The sequence below is a fragment of the Lagenorhynchus albirostris genome, chromosome 1 (assembly GCF_949774975.1).
Source record: "Lagenorhynchus albirostris chromosome 1, mLagAlb1.1, whole genome shotgun sequence".
In the NCBI taxonomy this organism is placed as follows: Eukaryota; Metazoa; Chordata; class Mammalia; order Artiodactyla; family Delphinidae; genus Lagenorhynchus; species Lagenorhynchus albirostris.
Window position 1 is genome coordinate 75299724 of NC_083095.1, and position 19368 is coordinate 75319091.

General features: G+C 40.6%; 3 gene segments (V, D, J or C); all 3 read right to left on the bottom strand.

Moving 5' to 3' along the window:
- Positions 1 to 3378: 3378 nt before the first annotated feature.
- LOC132530421 (T cell receptor alpha variable 19-like) lies at positions 3379 to 4493 on the bottom strand. The segment is given in 3 exon segments: positions 3379 to 3809; positions 4135 to 4187; positions 4445 to 4493. Coding segments are annotated over 3 exon segments (533 nt in total).
- A 1163-nt stretch (positions 4494 to 5656) lies between these two features.
- On the bottom strand, positions 5657 to 6314 carry LOC132531116 (T cell receptor alpha variable 18-like). The segment is given in 2 exon segments: positions 5657 to 6063; positions 6195 to 6314. Coding segments are annotated over 2 exon segments (453 nt in total).
- Positions 6315 to 17855: 11541 nt separating this feature from the next.
- LOC132528113 (T cell receptor alpha variable 17-like) lies at positions 17856 to 18432 on the bottom strand. The segment is given in 2 exon segments: positions 17856 to 18199; positions 18381 to 18432. Coding segments are annotated over 2 exon segments (396 nt in total).
- Between the last annotated feature and the right edge of the window lie 936 nt (positions 18433 to 19368).

The window sequence follows — 19368 nt, forward strand, 5'->3', positions numbered from 1 at the left end:
CGAGGTTATTAGCACTCTTTGAGGGCTTAGCTAGTGGAGGAATTAAAGCCAGATATATGTATACCCTTTAATGCAGAAATTCTAATATATATTCCCAATAGCAGTGTGTAAATATGTTCACCAAAGAACGTGTATAAGAATATTCATGGGCTCCCCTGGTGGCGCAGTGGTTGAGAGTCCGCCTGCCGATGCAGGGGACACGGGTTCTGCCCTGGTCTGGGAAGATCCCACATGCCGCGTAGCGGCTGGGCCCGTGAGCCATGGCCGCTGAGCCTGCGTGTCCGGAGCCTGTGCTCTGCAAGGGGAGAGGCCACAACAGTGACATGCCCGCATACCGCAAAAAAAAAAGAATATTCATAATAACACAATTGATAACATCCAAAGGCAGGAAAAATCCAAAGAACCATTTAAGCAGGTAGCTAAATAAATTCTGGTATGTTCATACAGCAATGAGAATAAACAAACTAAACTGTATACAACATGGATGACTCTTAGAAAACTGATATTAAGAAAAGAATCCAGATAGAAAAAATCCAAACTATATTATTTTAGTTGTATAATGTTCAAAAATGGGCAAAACCAATCTATCTATGGGACTGTGGTTTCCTTGGAAGGATGGTAGTGACCAGAAGGGGTTAAAACAGGGCTTCTGAAGAGCAAAACTACAAGCAAGAAAGAGCAGCAGACCCAGCTTCAGTCTCTGGGAGCTCATGAATTGTTCAAATGAAGCTTCACAAAGTCCCTTTTTTAACACCAGGACAGATTTGGGGTTCAGTATGACAAGCATCAACTATAGCAACACAGGTTGCAACAGGGAAGTCATTGAGGTTTGGGGTCTTTCAGGATTTTCTAATCACGCACCAGAGATCCAACATTAGTTGACTGCCATTTTCCAATCAGATATATCCCATGTCCATAAATTTTAGTTTATTTGCAATGAATAATCTAGAAATACCCTGGATGTCCTGCTAATGTTATTCTGGATAAGAACTTAGTATGGAGCAACTCCTAAAAACTCCTTTTTACTTTTCAAGTATAAATGAGATTACTGTGTCCACAAAGAGGTCAGCTCAGGAAACCCCAAAGGCCTCAGGTGACCTCAGAGGAAGCAGAAAGCAAGTTACAGGCACACTGTTAATGTATTCCTTCCCAGATGGCATTTACTTATTTATTGGCAAAATAATCTGATGGAGATATTAGAAAAATTAGAGTTATGTGACAATCAAGAAAATTTTAAAAGGCGATTATGATTAGACAGCTCATTGATTAAGGAGACGGGATATGATTTGGGGGATGTTAGGGATCAAGTAGAGACTAGTGACCGTGATTTTACAACGGCTCCAGTTTGAGCTGGTATGCATGTTATCCAAAACATTTTAGAAGATTTCTCAGACTTTCAAAGTACAAATAGATTGAAATAATTGTTAAACAAGATAGGTCATTGATTATTTTCGGTCTGGTGCTTTTTAAAATTTTTGCTAACTTTTGGGAATCCTCCTTTGAGTACCTCTCGCCAATACCGCTTCCTGCACCAGATTCTAAGATACATTTTTCCTGCTTCAAATCTTGGATTTATTCCCTTGTAAACTACTTACATCTATTTTCTTCATTAAAAGTTGTCTCTAAAGACCTTACTTACTTCCAATACATTTTACAAGATTTAACTGTTTAGTTAATTACTTCATGACTTGGCTACATAAGTCTATCGTGTTCTCTCTCTCTCTCTCTCTCTCTCTCTCTCTCTCTCTCTCTCTCTCTCTCTCCCTCTCTCTCTCTCTCTCTCTCTCTCTCTCCCCCTCTCTCCTTCTCCCCAACACACACACACACACACACACACACACACACACTCGCACACACACACTTATGCTTTCTTTTCTGGAAAGTTGTTCTGTATTGGGATCATTGTTTTTTGTATAGTAGGGATAGAAAATCCTTACACAAGGAAGAATATCTTTCTTTTTGGAATTCCAGTTGAAAACATATCCACCAGGTTAATTGCCACCTAATATCACCACACAATAGCACAGAGACATTACTCTTTCAGATGTTATATTACAGCTACTTTGAATATATGTGGTACAGAATTGTCTGAAATTGAGGCCATCTGGAGTCATTAGGAGCTAAACTGTAAAGCAAAGCCTTGATGTAAGAGAATTTTCTGTAACAGGCAAAATATGAGTGTTAGTAGTTGTAGAGTGAAAATGTGCTATACTCCAGGGTCACAGAAATGATCAGGGAGCCCATACCAGAAAGACTAAAGGTAAATTCCTCTTCACCTCCTGGGAATTATCAAGGAAATCATCAAATACCCGTGTGTTCATTTCAAAATAATCTAAAAAGCTAGTAAGACAGAATTTGCCAAAAAAGTATTATAAAATCATACATTGGGGGCTTCCCTGGTGGCACAGTGGTTGAGAATCTGCCTGCTAATACAGGGGACACGGGTTCGAGCCCTGGTCTGGGAGGATCCCACATGCCGCGGAGCAACTAGGCCCGTGAGCCACAACTACTGAGCCTGCGCGTCTGGAGCCTGTGCTCCGCAACAGGAGAGGCCATGGTAGTGAGGAGGCCCACGCACCGTGATGAAGAGTGGCCCCCGCTTGCCACAACTAGGGAAAGCCCTCGCACAGAAACGAAGACCCAACACAGCAAAAATAAATTAATTAATAAACTCCTACCCCCAACATCTTTTTAAAGAAAAAAATCATACATTGGAATATCATCATTAGAATGTGTGATTTTGATCTGTAAATAATGTGTGCAAATAATAATTTCACAATATACTGTTGGGTAAAAACGCAGAATGGAAAACATCCTATAAGATGTGATTCTGTAGCAGAGTTTTTCCTGACTAGTAGAATTTTTGAGTTGTTCTGTTTTGTTTTTAGTATTACTTCTTTGGATATTCTATTTTATCTGCATTAAACTTGCATATAGAGAATGTGATCAGGTAATGGGGCTGTTTCTGAGCAAACTGAAGAGCTTCATTCCTCCTTGGTGTCAAGACTTGTGGTGACATTTATTCTGTGTACGTCATTCCAAGTCATTCATGGCACAGCATGAGACAATGGGACAGGGAGAGTCCAAGAAGTGCCATTTAACAGATACTTCAGATCTAACATAATGACAAGACTTAGTCAGCAATGCATGAATATTTGTGCAGTGAACCTAAAAGTCTAACAATTCAGGTGCAGATTTGGCCAAATATTCCTGAATTTTTTTAAACCAAATCACTTGCTTTAATATAATCACCATAAAAAAGTTTTAAATATTTTTTTGGCAAATGATCTACTTCAAGATGAAGAATTGAAGATAAAGATGCTTTTGATGAATGACACTTTTAGATATGTTCTCTGAGCCAGAGAGAGAGCATTTTCCTTAGAGTGAGGTTTCCACTTCTAACTCCCCTGCCTCGCTGACACGGCCGCTGCCTTCTCCTGTCCTTACCGAGAATCTCACTAAGGTTTTCATAGCTGGGGGACACCTCACGTTGAGATCTGAGGTTTCTGTGGGGTTCCCACAGGGACCGGCATCACTGTGGTCTCTCAGAGCACAGAAATACACCGCTGAGTCCCCAAGCTGCAAGGCTGTGATGGTAAGGCTGATGGAACTGGCCGTTTTCTGGAAGTTCAAAAACTACCGACCCTCTGTTGTATTCACTCATTGTAAGACTCCTGATGAATAAGGAAAATCATTTCCCCACTTGGTGTTTGTTTGTACCAGAATAAATAATAATTGTAACTACTAGCTTCATATACACAATCCAAGGTTACATCCTCCTTCTCCAGCATAGAAATTTCTGGCTGGTTCTATTTTTTTCAATTCTTTTTTTTTTTTTTTAAGAAGATGTTGGGGGTAGGAGTTTAGTAATTAATTTATTTATTTTTGCTGCGTTGGGTCTTAGTTTCTGTGCGAGGGCTTTTTCTAGTTGTGGCCAGCGGGCGCCACTCTTCATCGCGGTGCGTGGGCCTCTCACAATCGCGGCCTCTCTCGTTGTGGAGCACAGGCTCCAGACGCGCAAGCTCAGTAGTTGTGGCTCACGGGCCTAGTTGCTCCACGGCATGTGGGATCCTCCCAGACCACGGCTCGAACCCATGTCACCTGTATTAGCAGGCAGATTTTCAACCACTGCACCACCAGGGAAGCCCCTGGCTGGTCTTGAGTTACTTTCTGGGCTGTGATGGATCCTGGGGAGAAGAAAAAAGTTTATATATATAATATATATGGAGAGAGACAGACAGAGAGACAGAGAGAGAGAATTAGGCTGATTCTCCTGGTGGAACCCCGAGGGCTACAAGGGACAAACATAGGACTAAGACTTCTAATTCCTCTACCCATTACGCAACTCTCCTACACACCACCAGACAATAATAACCTGCCCTACCCCCAAACATGGGAGCTGAGTGGAGCTGAGTCTGTTTGTGGCCATCCTTACCAGCCTTACCAAGGCGGACGGAGGTTATGACAACTCTCAGCAGGCCAGGGAACCCCATGTTGGAAGCTCTTCCTCTGAGTGAAATGTGCTGTGTTCTGTCTCAAATTCAGGTCCAAATGCCTGCCCTGTGCCTGAGAGGGCACGTGCACAAGTACTGAAGTGTGAGATGCTTCTGCACCAGAACAGGAAATGTAACTTGCTGCTATCAGTTTGCCTGTGGCATGTCATGGCTTTTTGACATGGTTGGTGAATCTAACCTGCCTATTTAGACTTTATTGTAATTAAGTTGACAACAATTATATCAGTGCTGCAGCCATTTGCCATATTCAGCCAATGCATCTAGGATAGACATAAGTTTTATAACTAATATAATTTGTTATGATTATGGTGACTTCTGAGAACAAATAGTCATCCATGGTTTTGTATGGCTTTTCTTGGCCTGCAGCCAGACTCTACAGTGAAATAAGCTCACAGATTCTTCTTCCAGACAGGAAAATCAAACTATTTACCCTCAGTCATCATAACTGTTCTTCCTTCACTCCAAGGCATTGGTTCCTGGGGAAATTTACATTGGATAAAGTTCCTTGTCTGCTTAATGCTATCACACAGCAAGTTTCCTGGTGGACAAAATTTGTCCAGCTGTACGTGTCTAATGCCAATCAATAGTCAGTCTGTGCTAGAAACACCTTGCTTTCAAGTATCCCATCCTATAGTCAAAATGAATGTAAAATCACCAGACCATGCATTCCTAGTTCCTCATATCAAAAATGTAGCCATTCAAAAATCACAAATGCCTTGTCATCCCACTGCTGCAGCAGCTCTGGCTCATTTCACTGAGAGCAGCGCCTCAACAGCGTTACGTCTCAGCCGCGTGAAAATTTGTGTATGATTTGCTTGGCATCCCTGTGCTGATATATGATTGTGATTCAGCTGATGCAGCTTTTAGTCATCTATTCCTTTTCTCTTCCCTAAATGAATATATTAATATTGTGACATCTAACATCCATCTTACATTAAGAGAAAATATAGATGTTTTTGAAAGTCAGTCTAGAGAAGGGAGGAGTCTTTCTGGCTGAACAGGGATGCTTCTGGGGATCAGAGCCTGGGTTTTCTTTAAGACTGACATCCACCCTATTCTCCCTGAAGAACAAGTCCCAACCTCCTGGGTTTCTAGGAATTAGATCTGACCTTGATTTATTTTCCTGAAAAGCTCTAAATAAACTAAACACTGCCCAAGAAGAGAATATACCTCCTCCTCCGAAGGCTGCTCACTTCAGCCCTCCTGCTCCCCTTGGGTTTGTGTTCAGCTCCCCCTGCAGCCCCTCTCACCGTGTGACTCAGAGCACAGTAGTACACAGCCGAGTCTGATGCTTGCATTGAGGTTTTCTGCAGGTGGAAGGAGCTGTCACTCGTAACAAGAGTGGCCTGAAAACCTTGATGCTCTGCCCTCTGGTTTGCCTTCGAGCCCTTCAGGAGGAGTTGCAGAGCTTTGTTGAGATACTGGACGTACCAGAAAAGATAGGGACCTGGATCAGAGGTCTGGTAAGTGCAGTGCAGGGTCCTAGGCGCCCCCTCTGAGACAGTCACTGGGCCTTCTGTCTGGTTCACTGAGTCTCCATTAGTCCCTCCTACAAGAGAATCACTTTTTTATGTTATAAATGGACAGAAGGAGAGTTTTCAGCCAGAGAAGAAAACTAAACTTACCTATAATTATAGGAAAATGAAAAATCATGAACATTTAAGATAAAATGTTACTTACTGAATATTAAGAAGATCACAAGAACAGAGTGAGTGGCAGAAAACATGTTGGCAACGGTCCTTGCTCCCTAGAATACACCAGCTCTAATGGGGCTAGTTTGCAGCTGAATATTATAGAAACCTCACTTAGAAACTGAGAGCCCCTTTCTGCACAGCAACAGTAATCTGTCTTGTGGCTACAAAGTAAACAAGTCAAACCAGCACCTGAATAAAAAAAGGAACCACATTTGTAGGAAACCCCGACCTCCGGTGCTCATCCTGAAAATTGCACCACAGCTATATCTGACCTCTTTTTCCTGATAAAATATTAATAGCTTGAGGCATAGATAAAGGAGAATGGGACAGGACTCAGAAGAGAGCTCTAAACACGAGCATGCTTAGGGAAATATTCAATTGTTGCTTCCATCATTTTCTGCATGGTACAAGTATCTCTAGCTACCCAAATAATCCCAGGCAGAATTTTTAACTGGAATAGTCAGAGGTCTCTTCCTTGCATATGTGTCCATGACTCCCATGGGTAAGAGAGGGATTCATCTGCCTAGAAAGTGCTCCCTAATCTCCCCAAATCCTTTGCCTGAATTACTATTCATCCCCAAGACTCATTCAGCATGCCACAGAGGAAGCATTACCTAAGGCAGGTCTCAAATAATGTGTGGTTGGTTGAAAAGGATTTTATCCCTATCCATCATGAAATGTCATATTTGTAAAATACAATAAAAACAAATTACTGTAACTTCTTCACTGATAAAGGTAGAGTTGACCTTCCTTCCAACTGGACAACTGGACAAACTATATGAAACAACTTTTAGACATTGGACTACAGGTAGCACAGAGATAAGGAAAACAGATGAAGTGAGCCCGAACATTGCCCAGCTTACTTGATGGAGGCAGCTTCTCGGCACCAGTGCGGGAGGGATTTACCAAAAATAGCCCAGCTGTCTCACTGTGAGATTGAGACGGAATAGGAGATTGGGGATCTTGAAGCACCTAGAATTTGTGGACCAGTGTACCAGAGAGGAGGGACATGTACAAAAAGAGAGAGACAGAGAGAGAGATAATGACAGAGGGGGTCACTGTGAATCCTGTGCGGAGTACTAATCTGCAACAAAAGAGAGAAAACTCATCGAGTTTGGTAAACTGCCCTGAAAGGGCCTCCTTTGGGCGCATGAACCGTACTTAGATAACAGCAGCCTTACACCTTTAGCCATATGAGGGATAGGTGACCTTACTTAGGTGTCTTGGTTCTTGAAACACCTTCTTTTATTTTATATTTTATACAGCAGGTTCTTATTAGGTATCTATTTTATACATATTAGTATATATATGTCAGTCCCAATCTCCCAATTCATCCCACCACCATCCCCTCCCACCCCGCTTTCCCTGGTTGGTGTCCATATATTTGTTCTCTACATCGTGTCTCTATTCCTGCCTTGGAAACCGGTTCATCTGTACCGTTTTTCTAGATCCCACATATATGCGTTAATATATGATATTTGTTTTTCTCTTTCTGACTTACCTCACTCTGTATGACAGTCTCTAGGTCCTTACACGTCTCTACAAATAACCCAATTTCGTTCCTCTTTATGGCTGAGTAATATTCCATTGTATATATGTGCCACATCTTCTTTATCCATTCGTCTGTCAATGGGCATTTAGGTTCCTTTCATGACCTGGCTTTTGTAAACAGTGCTACAATGAACATTGGGGTGCATGTGTATTTTTGAATTATGGTTTTCTTTGCGTATATGCCCAGTAGTGGGATTGCTGGGTCGTATGGTAGTTCTACTTTTAGTTTTTAAGGAAACTCCATACTGTTCTCCATGGTGGCTGTATCAATTTACATTCCCACCAACAGTGTAAGAGGGTTCCCTTTTCTCCACACCCTGTCCAGAATTTGTTGTTGTAGATTTTCTGATAATGCCCATTCTAACCAGTGTGAGGTGATACCTCATTGTAGTTTTGATTTGCATTTCTCTAATAATTAGTGATGTTGAGCAGCTTTTCATGTGCTTCTTGTCCATCAGCATGTCTTCTTTTTAGAAATGACTATTTAGGTCTTTTGCCCATTTTTGGATTGGGTTGCTTGTTTTTTTAATATTGAGCTACATGAGCTGTTTATATATTTTTTAGATTAATCCTTTGTTGATTCATTTGCAAATATTTTCTCCCATTCTGAGGGTTGTGTTTTCATCTTGTTTATAGTTTCCTTTGCTGTGTAAAAGCTTTTAAGTTTCATTAGGTCCCATTTGTTTATTTTTGTTTTTATTTCCATTACACTAGGAGGTGAGTCAAAAAAGATCTTGCTGTTGTTTATGTCAAAGAGTGTTCTTCCTATGTTTTCCTCTAAGAGTTTTATATTGTCTGGTCTTACATTTAGGTCTTTAATCCATTTTGAGTTCATTTTTGTGTATGGTGTTAGGGAATGTTCTAATTTCATTCTTTTACATGTAGCTGTCCAGTTTTCCCAGCACCACTTATTGAAGAGACTGCCTTTTCTCCAATGTATATCCTTGCCTCCTTTGTCATAGATTAGTTGACCATAGATGCATGGGTTTATCTCTGGGCTTTCTATCCTGTTCCATTGATCTATATTTCTGTTTTTGTGCAAGTACCATACTGTCTTGATTACTGTAGCTTCGTAGTATAGTCTGAAGTAAGGGAGCCTGAATCCTCCAGCACCATTTTTCTTTCTCAAGATTGCTTTGACTATTCAGGGTTTTCTGTGTTTCTATACAAATTGTGAAATTTTTTGTTTTACTTCTGTGAAAAATGCCATTGGTAGTTTGATAGGGATTGCACTGAATCTGTAGATTCGGTGCAATCCCTATCAAGCTTTGGGTAGTATAGTCATTTTCACAATATTGATTTTTCCAATCCAAGAACATGGTATATATCTCCGTCTGTTTGTGTCATCATGGATTTTTTCATCAGTATCTTATAGTTTTCTGAGTACAGGTCTTTTGTCTCCTTAGGTAGGTTTGTTCCTAAGTGTCTTATTCTTTTTGATGTGAGGTTAAATGGGATTGTTTCCTTAATATCTCTTTCTGATCTTTTGCTGTTAATGTGTAGGAATGCAAGACATTTCTATGCATTAATTTTGTATCCTGCAACTAAACCAAATTCACTGATTAGCTCCCGTAGTTTTCTGGTGACATCTTTAAGATTATCTATGTATAGTAGCATGTCATCTGCAAACAGTGACAGATTTACTTCTTCTTTTCCAATTTGGATTCCTTTTATTTCTTTTTCTTCTCTGATCTCCGTGACTGGGACTTCCAAAACTATGTTGAATAAAAGTGGCAAGACTGGACATCCTTGTTTTGTTCCTGATCTTAGAGGAAATGCTTTCAGTTTTTCACCATTGAGAGTGATGTTTGCTGTGGGTTTGTCGTATATGGCCTTTATGATGTTGAGGTATGTTCCCTCTGTACCCACTTTCTGGAGAGTTTTTATCATAAATTAGTGTTGAATTTTGTCAAAAGCTTTTTCTGCCTCTATTGAGAGGATCATATGGTTTTTATTCTTCAATTTATTAATATGGTGTATCACACTGATTGATTTGTGTATATTGAGAATACTTGCATCCCTGGGATAAATACCACTTGATCACGGTGTATGATCCTTTTAATGTATTGTTGGATTCTGTTTGCTGGTATTTTGTTGAGGATTTTTTGCATCTATATTCATCAGTGATGTTGGTCTGTAATTTTCATTTTTGTAGTATCTCTGTCTGGTTTTGGTATGAGCGTGATGGTGGCCTTGTAGAAGGAGTTTTGGAGTGTTCCTTCCTCTGCAATTTTTTGGAAGAGTTTGAGAAGGATGGGTGTTAGCTCTTCTCTAAATGTTTGATAGAATTCACCTGTGAAGCCATCTGGTCCTGGACTTTTGTTTCTTGGAAGATTTTTAATCACAGTTTCAATTTCATTATTTGTGATTGGTCTATTTATATTTTCTGTTTCTTCCTGGCTGACTCTTATGATGCCTTGTATTTCTGTCTCTTATGATGCCTTGTATTTCTGGGGTGTCCATTGTAACTTCTCCTTTTTCATTTCTAATTTTATTGATTTGAGTCCTCTCCCTCTTTTTCTTGATGAGTGTGGCTAAATGTTTATCTATTTTGTTTATCTTCTCAAAGATCCAGCTTTTAGTTTTATTGATCTTTGCTACTTTTTTCTTTGTTTCTATTTCATTTATTTCCTCTCTGATCTTTATGATTTCCTTCCTTCTACCAACGTTGGGTTTTGTTTGTTCTTTCTCTAGTTCCTTTAGGTGTAAGGTTAAACTGTTTATTTGAGATGTTTCTTGTTTCTTGAGGTAGGATTGTATTGCTATAAACTTCCCTCTTAGAACTGCGTTTGCTTCATCCCATAGGTTTTGGATCAATTGTGTTTTCATTGTCACTTGTTTCTTGGTATTTTTTCATTTCTTCTTTGATTTCTGCAGTGATCTCTTGGTTAATTAGTCACTTATTGTTTAACCTCCATCTGTTTGTGTTTTTTTACGTTTTATTCCCTGTAATTTGTTTCTAATCTCATAGCTTGTGGTCGGAAAAGATGCTTGATATAATTTTAATTTTCTTAAATTTACTGAGGCTTATTTTGTGACCCAAGATGTGGTCTGTCCTGGAGAGTGTTCCGTGTGCACTTGAGAAGAAAGTGTAATCTGCTGTTTTAGATGAAACGTCCTGTAAATATCAATTAAATCTACCTGGTCTATTGTGTCATTTAAAGCTTGTGTTTCCTTATTAATTTTCTTTCTGGATGATCTGTCTATTGGTGTAAGTGAGGTGTTAAAGTCCCCCACTATTATTGTGTTACTGTCGATTTCCTCTTTTATTGCTGTTAGCATTTGCCTTATGTATTGAGGTTCTCCTATCTTGGGTGCATATATATTTATAATTGTTATATCTTCTTCTTGGATTGATCCCTTGATCACTATGTAGTGTCTTTTCTTGTCTCTTGTAACATTCTTTATTCTGAGATCTATTTATCTGATATGAGTATTGCTACTCAACTTTCTCTTGATTTCCATTTGCATGGAATATCTTTTTCCATCCCCTCACTTTCAGTCTGTATGTATCTCTAGGTCTGAAGTGGGTCTCTTGTAGACAGCATATATATGGGTCTTGTTTTTGTATCCATTCAGTGAGCTTGTGTCTTTTGGTTGGGGCATTTAATCCATTCACATTTAAGGTAATTATGGATATGTATGTCCCTATTACCATATTCTTAATTGTTGGGGGTTTGTTTTTGTAGGTCCTTTTCTTCTCTTGTGTTTCCCACTTAGAGAAGTTCCTTTAGCATTTGTTTTAGAGCTGGATTGGTGGTGCTGAGTTCTCTTAGCTTTTGCTTGTCTGTAAAACTTTTGATTTCTCCATCAAATCGGAATGAGATCTTTGCTGGATAGAGTAATCTTGGTTGTAGGTTCTTCCCTTTCATCACTTTAAATATATTGTGCCTCTCCCTTCTGGCTTATAGAGTTTCTGCTGAGAAGTCAGCTGTTAACCTTACAGGAGTTCTCTTGTATGATATTTGTTGTTTTTTCCTTGTGTGCTTTTCATAATTTTCCTTTGTCTTTAATTTTTGTCTCTTTGATTACTATGTGTCTCAGTGTGTTTCTCCTTGGGTTTATCGTGCCTGGGACTCTCTGTGCTTCCTGGACTTGGATGGCTAGTTCCTTTCCCATGTTAGGGAAGTTTTCGACTATATTCTCTTCAAGTATTTTCTTGGCTCCTTTCTCTCTCTCTTCTCCTTCTGGGACCACTATAATGCGAATGTTGGTGAGTTTAATGTTGTCCCAGAGGTCTCTTAGGCTGTCTTTATTTCTTTTCATTCTTCTTTTGTTTTTCTGTTCCATGGCAGTGAATTCCACCATTCTGTCTTCCAGGTCACTTATCCATTCTTCTGCCTCAGTTATTCTGCTATTGATTCCTTCTAGTGTATTTTTCATTTCAGTTACTGTATTTTTCAACTCTGTTTGCTTGTTCTTGAATTCTTCTCGGTGTTTATTCTTTAATTCTTCTAGGTCTTTGTTAAACATTGCTTGCATCTGCTCAGTCTTTGCCTCCATTCTTTATCTAAGGTCCTGGATCACGATCATTATTCTGAATTCTTTTTCTGGAAGGTTGCCTATCTCCACTTCATTTAGTTGTTTTGAAACACCTTCTTTTCACTTCTTGTCACATTCTTGTTTTAATTCAAGTAAATAACTTTTTAAGGAAGTAGAGTTTCGATACTTAATAGTATTAGCCAGACTCTCTTCATTCCAGAGGCACGTGTGTGGTATTTATCTAACTCCTATTTATTTGTATTATTAGGGATTCAGGAATCTCAATGTAAAGAACTGGTTGCTCAGTGTCGGCCAGCTTGTTTGTCTAGTTTCTTGTGCAATTATTTGTGCTAGTGAAGTGAACACAGCAGAAGATTTGACAGGGTCATTTCATAGCTTATTCTTTCCCTAGGATTAGGTTTACTTTATGCAAAGTATGACTATATTTATAGCAAGAAGTCAAAACATTGTTACTTGCTCACATCAACTATTTTAAGGCATGGGGACTTTGTTTCTGCAGACAGCTGTGATGTTGCCTTACACAGGCTCTCAGGGCAGTGCTGTCAATCTAGTAACAATGACTATGACTAAGTCAGTTGAACACAAGAATCGTCTTCAAATGATACATATTCACCTACATAGATTTTCTCACCAGTTAAAATGATCTATTTTTTTAGCTGTTACTAAAATTAGGGTCTTGAGTAGAGTTATCCTGCTGGCAAGACTCTCTGGCTCAGCGGACCACCTAGGTACTCTTATATTATTGTGCGTGTTCAGGAATCCCTAGGCTCAAGCATTCATTCTGGAAATTTACGGAGTTTTCTACAATGTGTAAACCAAAACCAGACACGATTCCTATGTCAAATTGCTTTCAGTTGAGTGAGGAGCAGGTAAGTAAAACAAATCTTATGCCCTGCCTGTACTCCCACTAGCCTGGACCCAGCCATGTGGAATGAGGGCTCAGACTGGAAGTAGAGAGCTGATGCAGTTATTACCAGGGAAATAAAACCTGCTTGAATACTTTATTTCCTCTATTTAGATTTATTTTTGTTCTTTTATCTCCCTCTCCATTTCTTTGGCCTGTTTATCCTGATGTTTAACTCCCAATGCTCAGGTGTCCAACACCCAGTGTGCAGGACTCCAGAATGTTAGGGAAGAAGGCAGTGTTTACCTTCAGGTGGGTGTCCAGACATCCACCCTGTTAGGTGAGGACAGTGACTACATCCTCCAGTACCATTAAAACTATGATAACTGTTAAATTCTCCATTATGCAGTATGCAGAAAGCAAACAGCATGGCTGGCTGAGAAGCAGCAGGAGGTTTTGTTTGGAGTTACATAAAAGTTGACAGAACTATTCCTCTAGTTTCTTGATCCTTTGGTGGAATCGTCAAGAAAATCTTGACTCAGCTGTTATGCAAGACAAACTGCCCTGCAAGATCCCTGTATAGCACAGGGAACTATACTCAATATCTTGAAATAACCTATAATGGAAAAGAATCTGAATAAGAATAGATACGTATGTATAACTGAATCACTTTGCTGTACACCTGAAACTAACATAACAGTGTAAATCAACTATACTTCAGTAAAAATTTTTTAAATATTTGAAAAATATTCTGAACACTTTTATCGATTTAAAGAATGGAGATGCTTTTATTTGTAAAGTGCCGTTATTCCATTTGTCTTTCATTTGATAAAATAACATAAAGAACACAAAGGCCTCAAAACTAAGGGGAGTATTCTAAGTTGGCAATACAGATGATTAGAAATATGCTTTTATTATATAATTTGTTGCTATCAAACAGAAAACTGCAAATCTAAAAATTCCCATGTAATTCCTACACCCCAGAGGTTGGCAAACAGTTTTTCTGTAAAGGGTCAAATAGTAAATAGTTTAGGTTTTGAAGTCATACAATCTCTGTCGTGACTACTCAACTGTGCTCTTATAACACGAAGCATCCATGATCAATGCATAAATAAATGGACATGGCTGTTTTCCAATAAAACTTTATTTACAAACACAGGTGGCAGGCTGCTCTGCCCTGTGGGCTGTGCTTTGCCAATCCCTGCTATGCCAAAAGAATGTATCCATAAACTTCCAAAGATTTCTTTTTTTTAATAAATATTATCATATCCTTTTGAGGAGACTTAAAATAAAGAATACATTAATGGATAGAAAAGAAGAAGAAGGAAATTAGATGATCCTAATGCCTAAGATACATTGATGCTGAGTTTTCAAGGGTGAGACACACAGATATGGACGCTACCATTAAGGAACTCACAGAAGTAGTAGTGAAAACAGGTCTTAATCAAATAATCAAAGAAATAAGGGAAAACTGCAAATGTGAAAATGCAGAGGTCTATAATTCTAAAAATGCCCCCTGAGCTTCCTTTAGCTACAGACTCTTGGACAGATGTATAAGAATGAATAGGCATTTACTATTTTTTTTACTCTGTTGAAGGGAGGAAAAAAATTTAGGAAAAGGAAAATAAATAAGAAATCACCTACAGTTGCTATGAAGGGGTCATATAGTAGGAAAAAGGTACTTTTAAGAAACTTAAGGACTTCCCTGGTGGTGCGGTGGTTAAGAATCCTCCTGCCAATGAATGGGGACATGGGTTCAAGCCCTGGTCCAGGAAGATCCCACATGCCATGGAGCAACTAAGCCTGTGCACCACAAATACTGAGCCTGCACTCTAGAGCCCATGAGCCACAACTACTGAGCCCACGTGCCACAACTACTGAGCCTGCGTGCCACAGCTACTGAAGCCCGTGCGCCTAGAGCACGTGCTCTGCCACAATAGAAGCCACCGCAATGAGAAGCCTGCGAACTGCAACAACGAGTAGCCCCCACTCACCACAACTAGAGAAAACCCGCACGCAGGAACAAAGACCCAACGCAGCCCAAAATTAATTAATTAATTTTTAAAAAAGAAACTTAAATAATACCAGTATTGAAGAGAGAGAGAGACAGAGAGGGAGAGAGATTAGGAGTACATTGTGAAATGAGGTTGGAGAGGTAACAAGATCCTAAGTTATGCAAGGTTTTGTAGGTCATATTAAGAAGTTTTGGGACTTCCCTGGTGGCACGGTGGTTAAGAATCCTCCTGCCAATGCAGGGGACACGGGTTTGAGCCCTGGTCCAGGAAGATCCCACATGCCGTGGAGCAGCTAAGCCTGTGCACCACAACTAGTGAGGCTGCGCTCTAGAGCCTATGAGCCACAACTACTGAGCCCACACACCGTGACTGCTGAAGCCCGTGCACTCTAGGGCCTGTGTACCGCAACTACTGAGCCTGGCATGCGTGCTGCAACTGCTGAAGCCTGTGCACCTAGAGTCCGTGCTCCACAGCAAAAGAAGCCACCACAATGAGAAACCTGTGCACTGCAACGAAGAGTAGCCCTGGCTTACCACAACTAGAGAAAGCCCGCGCGCAGTAAGGAAGACACAATGCAGCCAAAAATAAAATAAATACAAATTTTAAAAGAAGTTTCTCTTTATTCTAAGAGCAAATGGGGATCCAGGTGATTGACATGCTCAAATCTGCACTCTGACAAGATCATTCTCACTGTGGTACAGAGGACTACATTGAAGAATGATGGGGTGTGTCACATGCTGGGGAGCAAGGGACTAAAATGGATTTTTAATTAGGATGGTGGAGGTGAATTAGTGTGTGGGGTTTGTGACATCTTCTGGAGACCTTTAGGAAGCAAAGTCAACAGAACTGGGAGATAGACTGGATATAGTATTTCAAAAATGAATAACTATGAAACAAAACCCCCATGAGTCTTAATATACCCTAAGTTGAGGATAGCAGAAATTGCTATTTGCCTAAAGAATGCCCATTCTCTCCTATTTCTTACTAATAGAACCACAGTTTTGATGTGAGTGACAACATGCTGAGACTGAAAAAATACTGACATCCCAGACTCCTTTGCAGACGGGAGAAAGGTGGGGACATGGAATAACACTCTGGTCAGTGAAATGTAAGTAGCAGCTATTGGGTGGATTTTCTGGAAATGATTGACATGGGCAGCATGTACTCATTTGCCCCTTGACCTTCTCTTTCTTTCTGCCTGGAATGTGTATAAAGTGGATGGATCTCTAGCAGTTTCTGCCAAGTATATAAACAAAAGTGACACTTTAAGAACAAGAGACAGAGAGCTAGAAGGAAACCCCTTGATTTTTTATAACATGATGACGGTAGTATACCAGCCCTGGACTGCATATGATACATATGACAGAGCTTCTTTACGTGAGAGGAAAGTAAACTCCACCTTGTTAAAAACATTATTATTTGAAGTTTTTGTAACTTGAAGCTGACCCAGTCTCTAACTGATATAGAAGATGTTCATTAAAAATACAATGCATCCGGCTTCCCTGGTGGTGCAGTGGTTGACAGTCCGCCTGCCGATGCAGGAGACACAGGTTCGTGCCCCGGTCTGGGAAGATCCCACATAACGCGGAGCGGCTGGACCCGTGAGCCATGGCCGCTGAGCCTGTGCGTCCGGAGCCTGTGCTCCGCAACGGGAGAGGCCACTACAGTGAGAGACCCGCGTACCGCAAAAAAAAAAAAAAAAAAAAAAAATGCAATGCATCAGTGCATCAGAGTCTGATTGAGTAAGTGCCTAATAGCCCAGATCTTCAAGGTGCTGTAGGTGATTCTGATATAGGTGATGTTGGTGGTTGAAGCTCTGGAATGTGGGAACCGCAGTCCTACCAACCTTTCGTCTGCCCTCCCCCACCTTTTCCACCAAGCATCACATAAGTACAAATACACTTTCTCCACAAACACATTTTCAGTAGCATCAAAAATGTATCAAAAAAACTATTCTTACCAGAAGCAAGAATAAAATGGATGGAAAACGGTTATATATGTGATAATAGAAGTATCCATTTTCAAAACACAACATTTTAGGACCTGGTAGCTGAGAACATCTCTCACTTGTATGAGTTAAGCTTATGACTCCCTGATAAATTCCCATCTCTTTAATGGAGAAATTGAAGCTTGGAAATCACACAACTAACAAATGGGAGAATCAGATTCAGATCTTTGTCTCTACTACTCCAAAGATTCAGATCTTTGTATCTATTATTATACAACATTTTCACTTCTCAGCTTTAAAATGAAAAGTTTGGTTGAAAGAGTCCTAAGATCCTTTTTAACTCTAATGTCTGATGAATCTACTATTAGAATTAGAGAAATGCAAAAATCCTCTCATGCATCTCAAAGCCACCTAAGTCCTGAGGGGGCTGTACATATAACAGATGAGACCTTCTAATACTGACAAGTCCTTCCTCATCCTCCACAAGTGACCTGGTAAAATTAGAGCTTGAAGGGTCTTTAGGCTCATGAGTCCAAATCCTTTGTTTAAAGTGAGGAAACTGAAGGCTGCTACACCGATGGTGTGCTTAAGGACACAGCGCCAGGATGGGCAGAGCTGAAGCTGGTATTTCAGTTTCCCGTTCTAAATCTCATGCCCTTTACCCTAGTCTAACATGCTGCCCAAAACATCAGGAATTTGACAGGCCTCCCTTTCCTGTTGCCAGCTGTTTGTAGACTCTCCTTTGTGGGAAGACATAACCACCAAGTCTACACACTGTTGCGGCTTCTAAGAGGCAGCTCTGGCAGGGTTTGCGTTGGGGCTGCAGTTGCCTGGTGAGCACTGTGTATCCGTAGCACAGAGGTAAGTAGCAGTGTCTGCAGCCTGGGAAGCCGTGATGGACAGGGAACTGCCTTTGATGGAGTTGTCAAGCGTGACTCGCAGTCTTCCACTAAGCTTCTCTCTCTCATTTGAACGTATTAAAATCAGGTGGGCAAAGCCTCTCCTTGAATCCTGTCTGTACCAATGTAAGGTTTCTATAGCAGTTTTATAACTGCAGTTCATGGTGGCATTTTCACCCTCCTGGATGCTCAGGGCCTGAAGATTCTCTTCTCCTTGCTGGCTATTCACCCCTAGGCAGAAACACAAGGCCAGAGGCCAGGAGTCAGTCACTGCATTTTCACTCTCTAGTGTTTGCATTTCCTTCCATAATTTGGGGGTACATTTCCCAGTTAACAAGAAGATTTTGCCCCTCTGTCTTGTGGGCTCGGAACTTTGGTCACCCTCTTCCCATCGCCAAGAGCCCCAACTCACTGGCCAGTTGAAGCCACAGAATCACCAAAGACACGGTCAGGAGTTTCTCCATTCTTCTTCCTTATTGGGATCACAGGAGACTCAGCTCCGGAGACTGAAATGAAGCCAGGTTCCTCAGTCTAGTTCTTTTTTCTGGGTATATTTATCTAGTTCCTCTGAATCCCAGAGAGAGACTCAGGCTTCTTACTCAGCCAATCAGAGGGAGCTCAATCCTGCGCTTTCAATACAAACATGTTGATTTCAAACCAAGCAAGTCTGTGGAGAGAGGGTACTGCCATCTTGTGGTGGCACCATCATCCGGCTAATAGAGCCGGCTGTGGAAGGTGAAGCGTTAGAGCTGATACAGAAGAAATTACAAAGCTAGTCTATTCTCTGCCTTTATTACACTCCAGTTCTAGCCTAGAGTAAGAACAGATACAGCTTAATTCATGTAAAAACTCAATTAAGAAAGAATATTGATGCCTGGTATTTACAGAATACCTCTGAGGAGCACTGTTAGGTTTCTTACAATCACTTCTGGTATTTTATATATGAGCTTTCTTTTCTTTTTTCTAATTTGCCTAATGCTGGAATGAGATTGTATATAAGTCAGGGTTCTTACTGGTGAGTAACAGAAACTGACTCTGGCTGAATTAAGTAAAAAAGGAATAAGTTAATTAATATTGGGTTTCCCTCAGCATCTCCAGTAGTGTCAAATAACTGGAGTCAAAAGCTATCGAGGGCTTCCCTGGTGGCGCAGTGGTTGAGAGTCCACCTGCCGATGTAGGGGACACGGGTTTGTGCCCCGGTCCAGGAGGATCCCACATGCTGTGGAGCGGCTGGACCCACGAGCCATGGCCACTGAGCCTGCGCATCCAGAGCCTGTGCTCTGCTACGGGAGAGGCCACAATAGTGAGAGGCCCGCGTACCGCAAAAAAAAAAAAAGCTATTGAGTCAGTCTACCAAACATTTAAGGAAGAGTTAACACTGATCCTTCTTAAACTGTTCC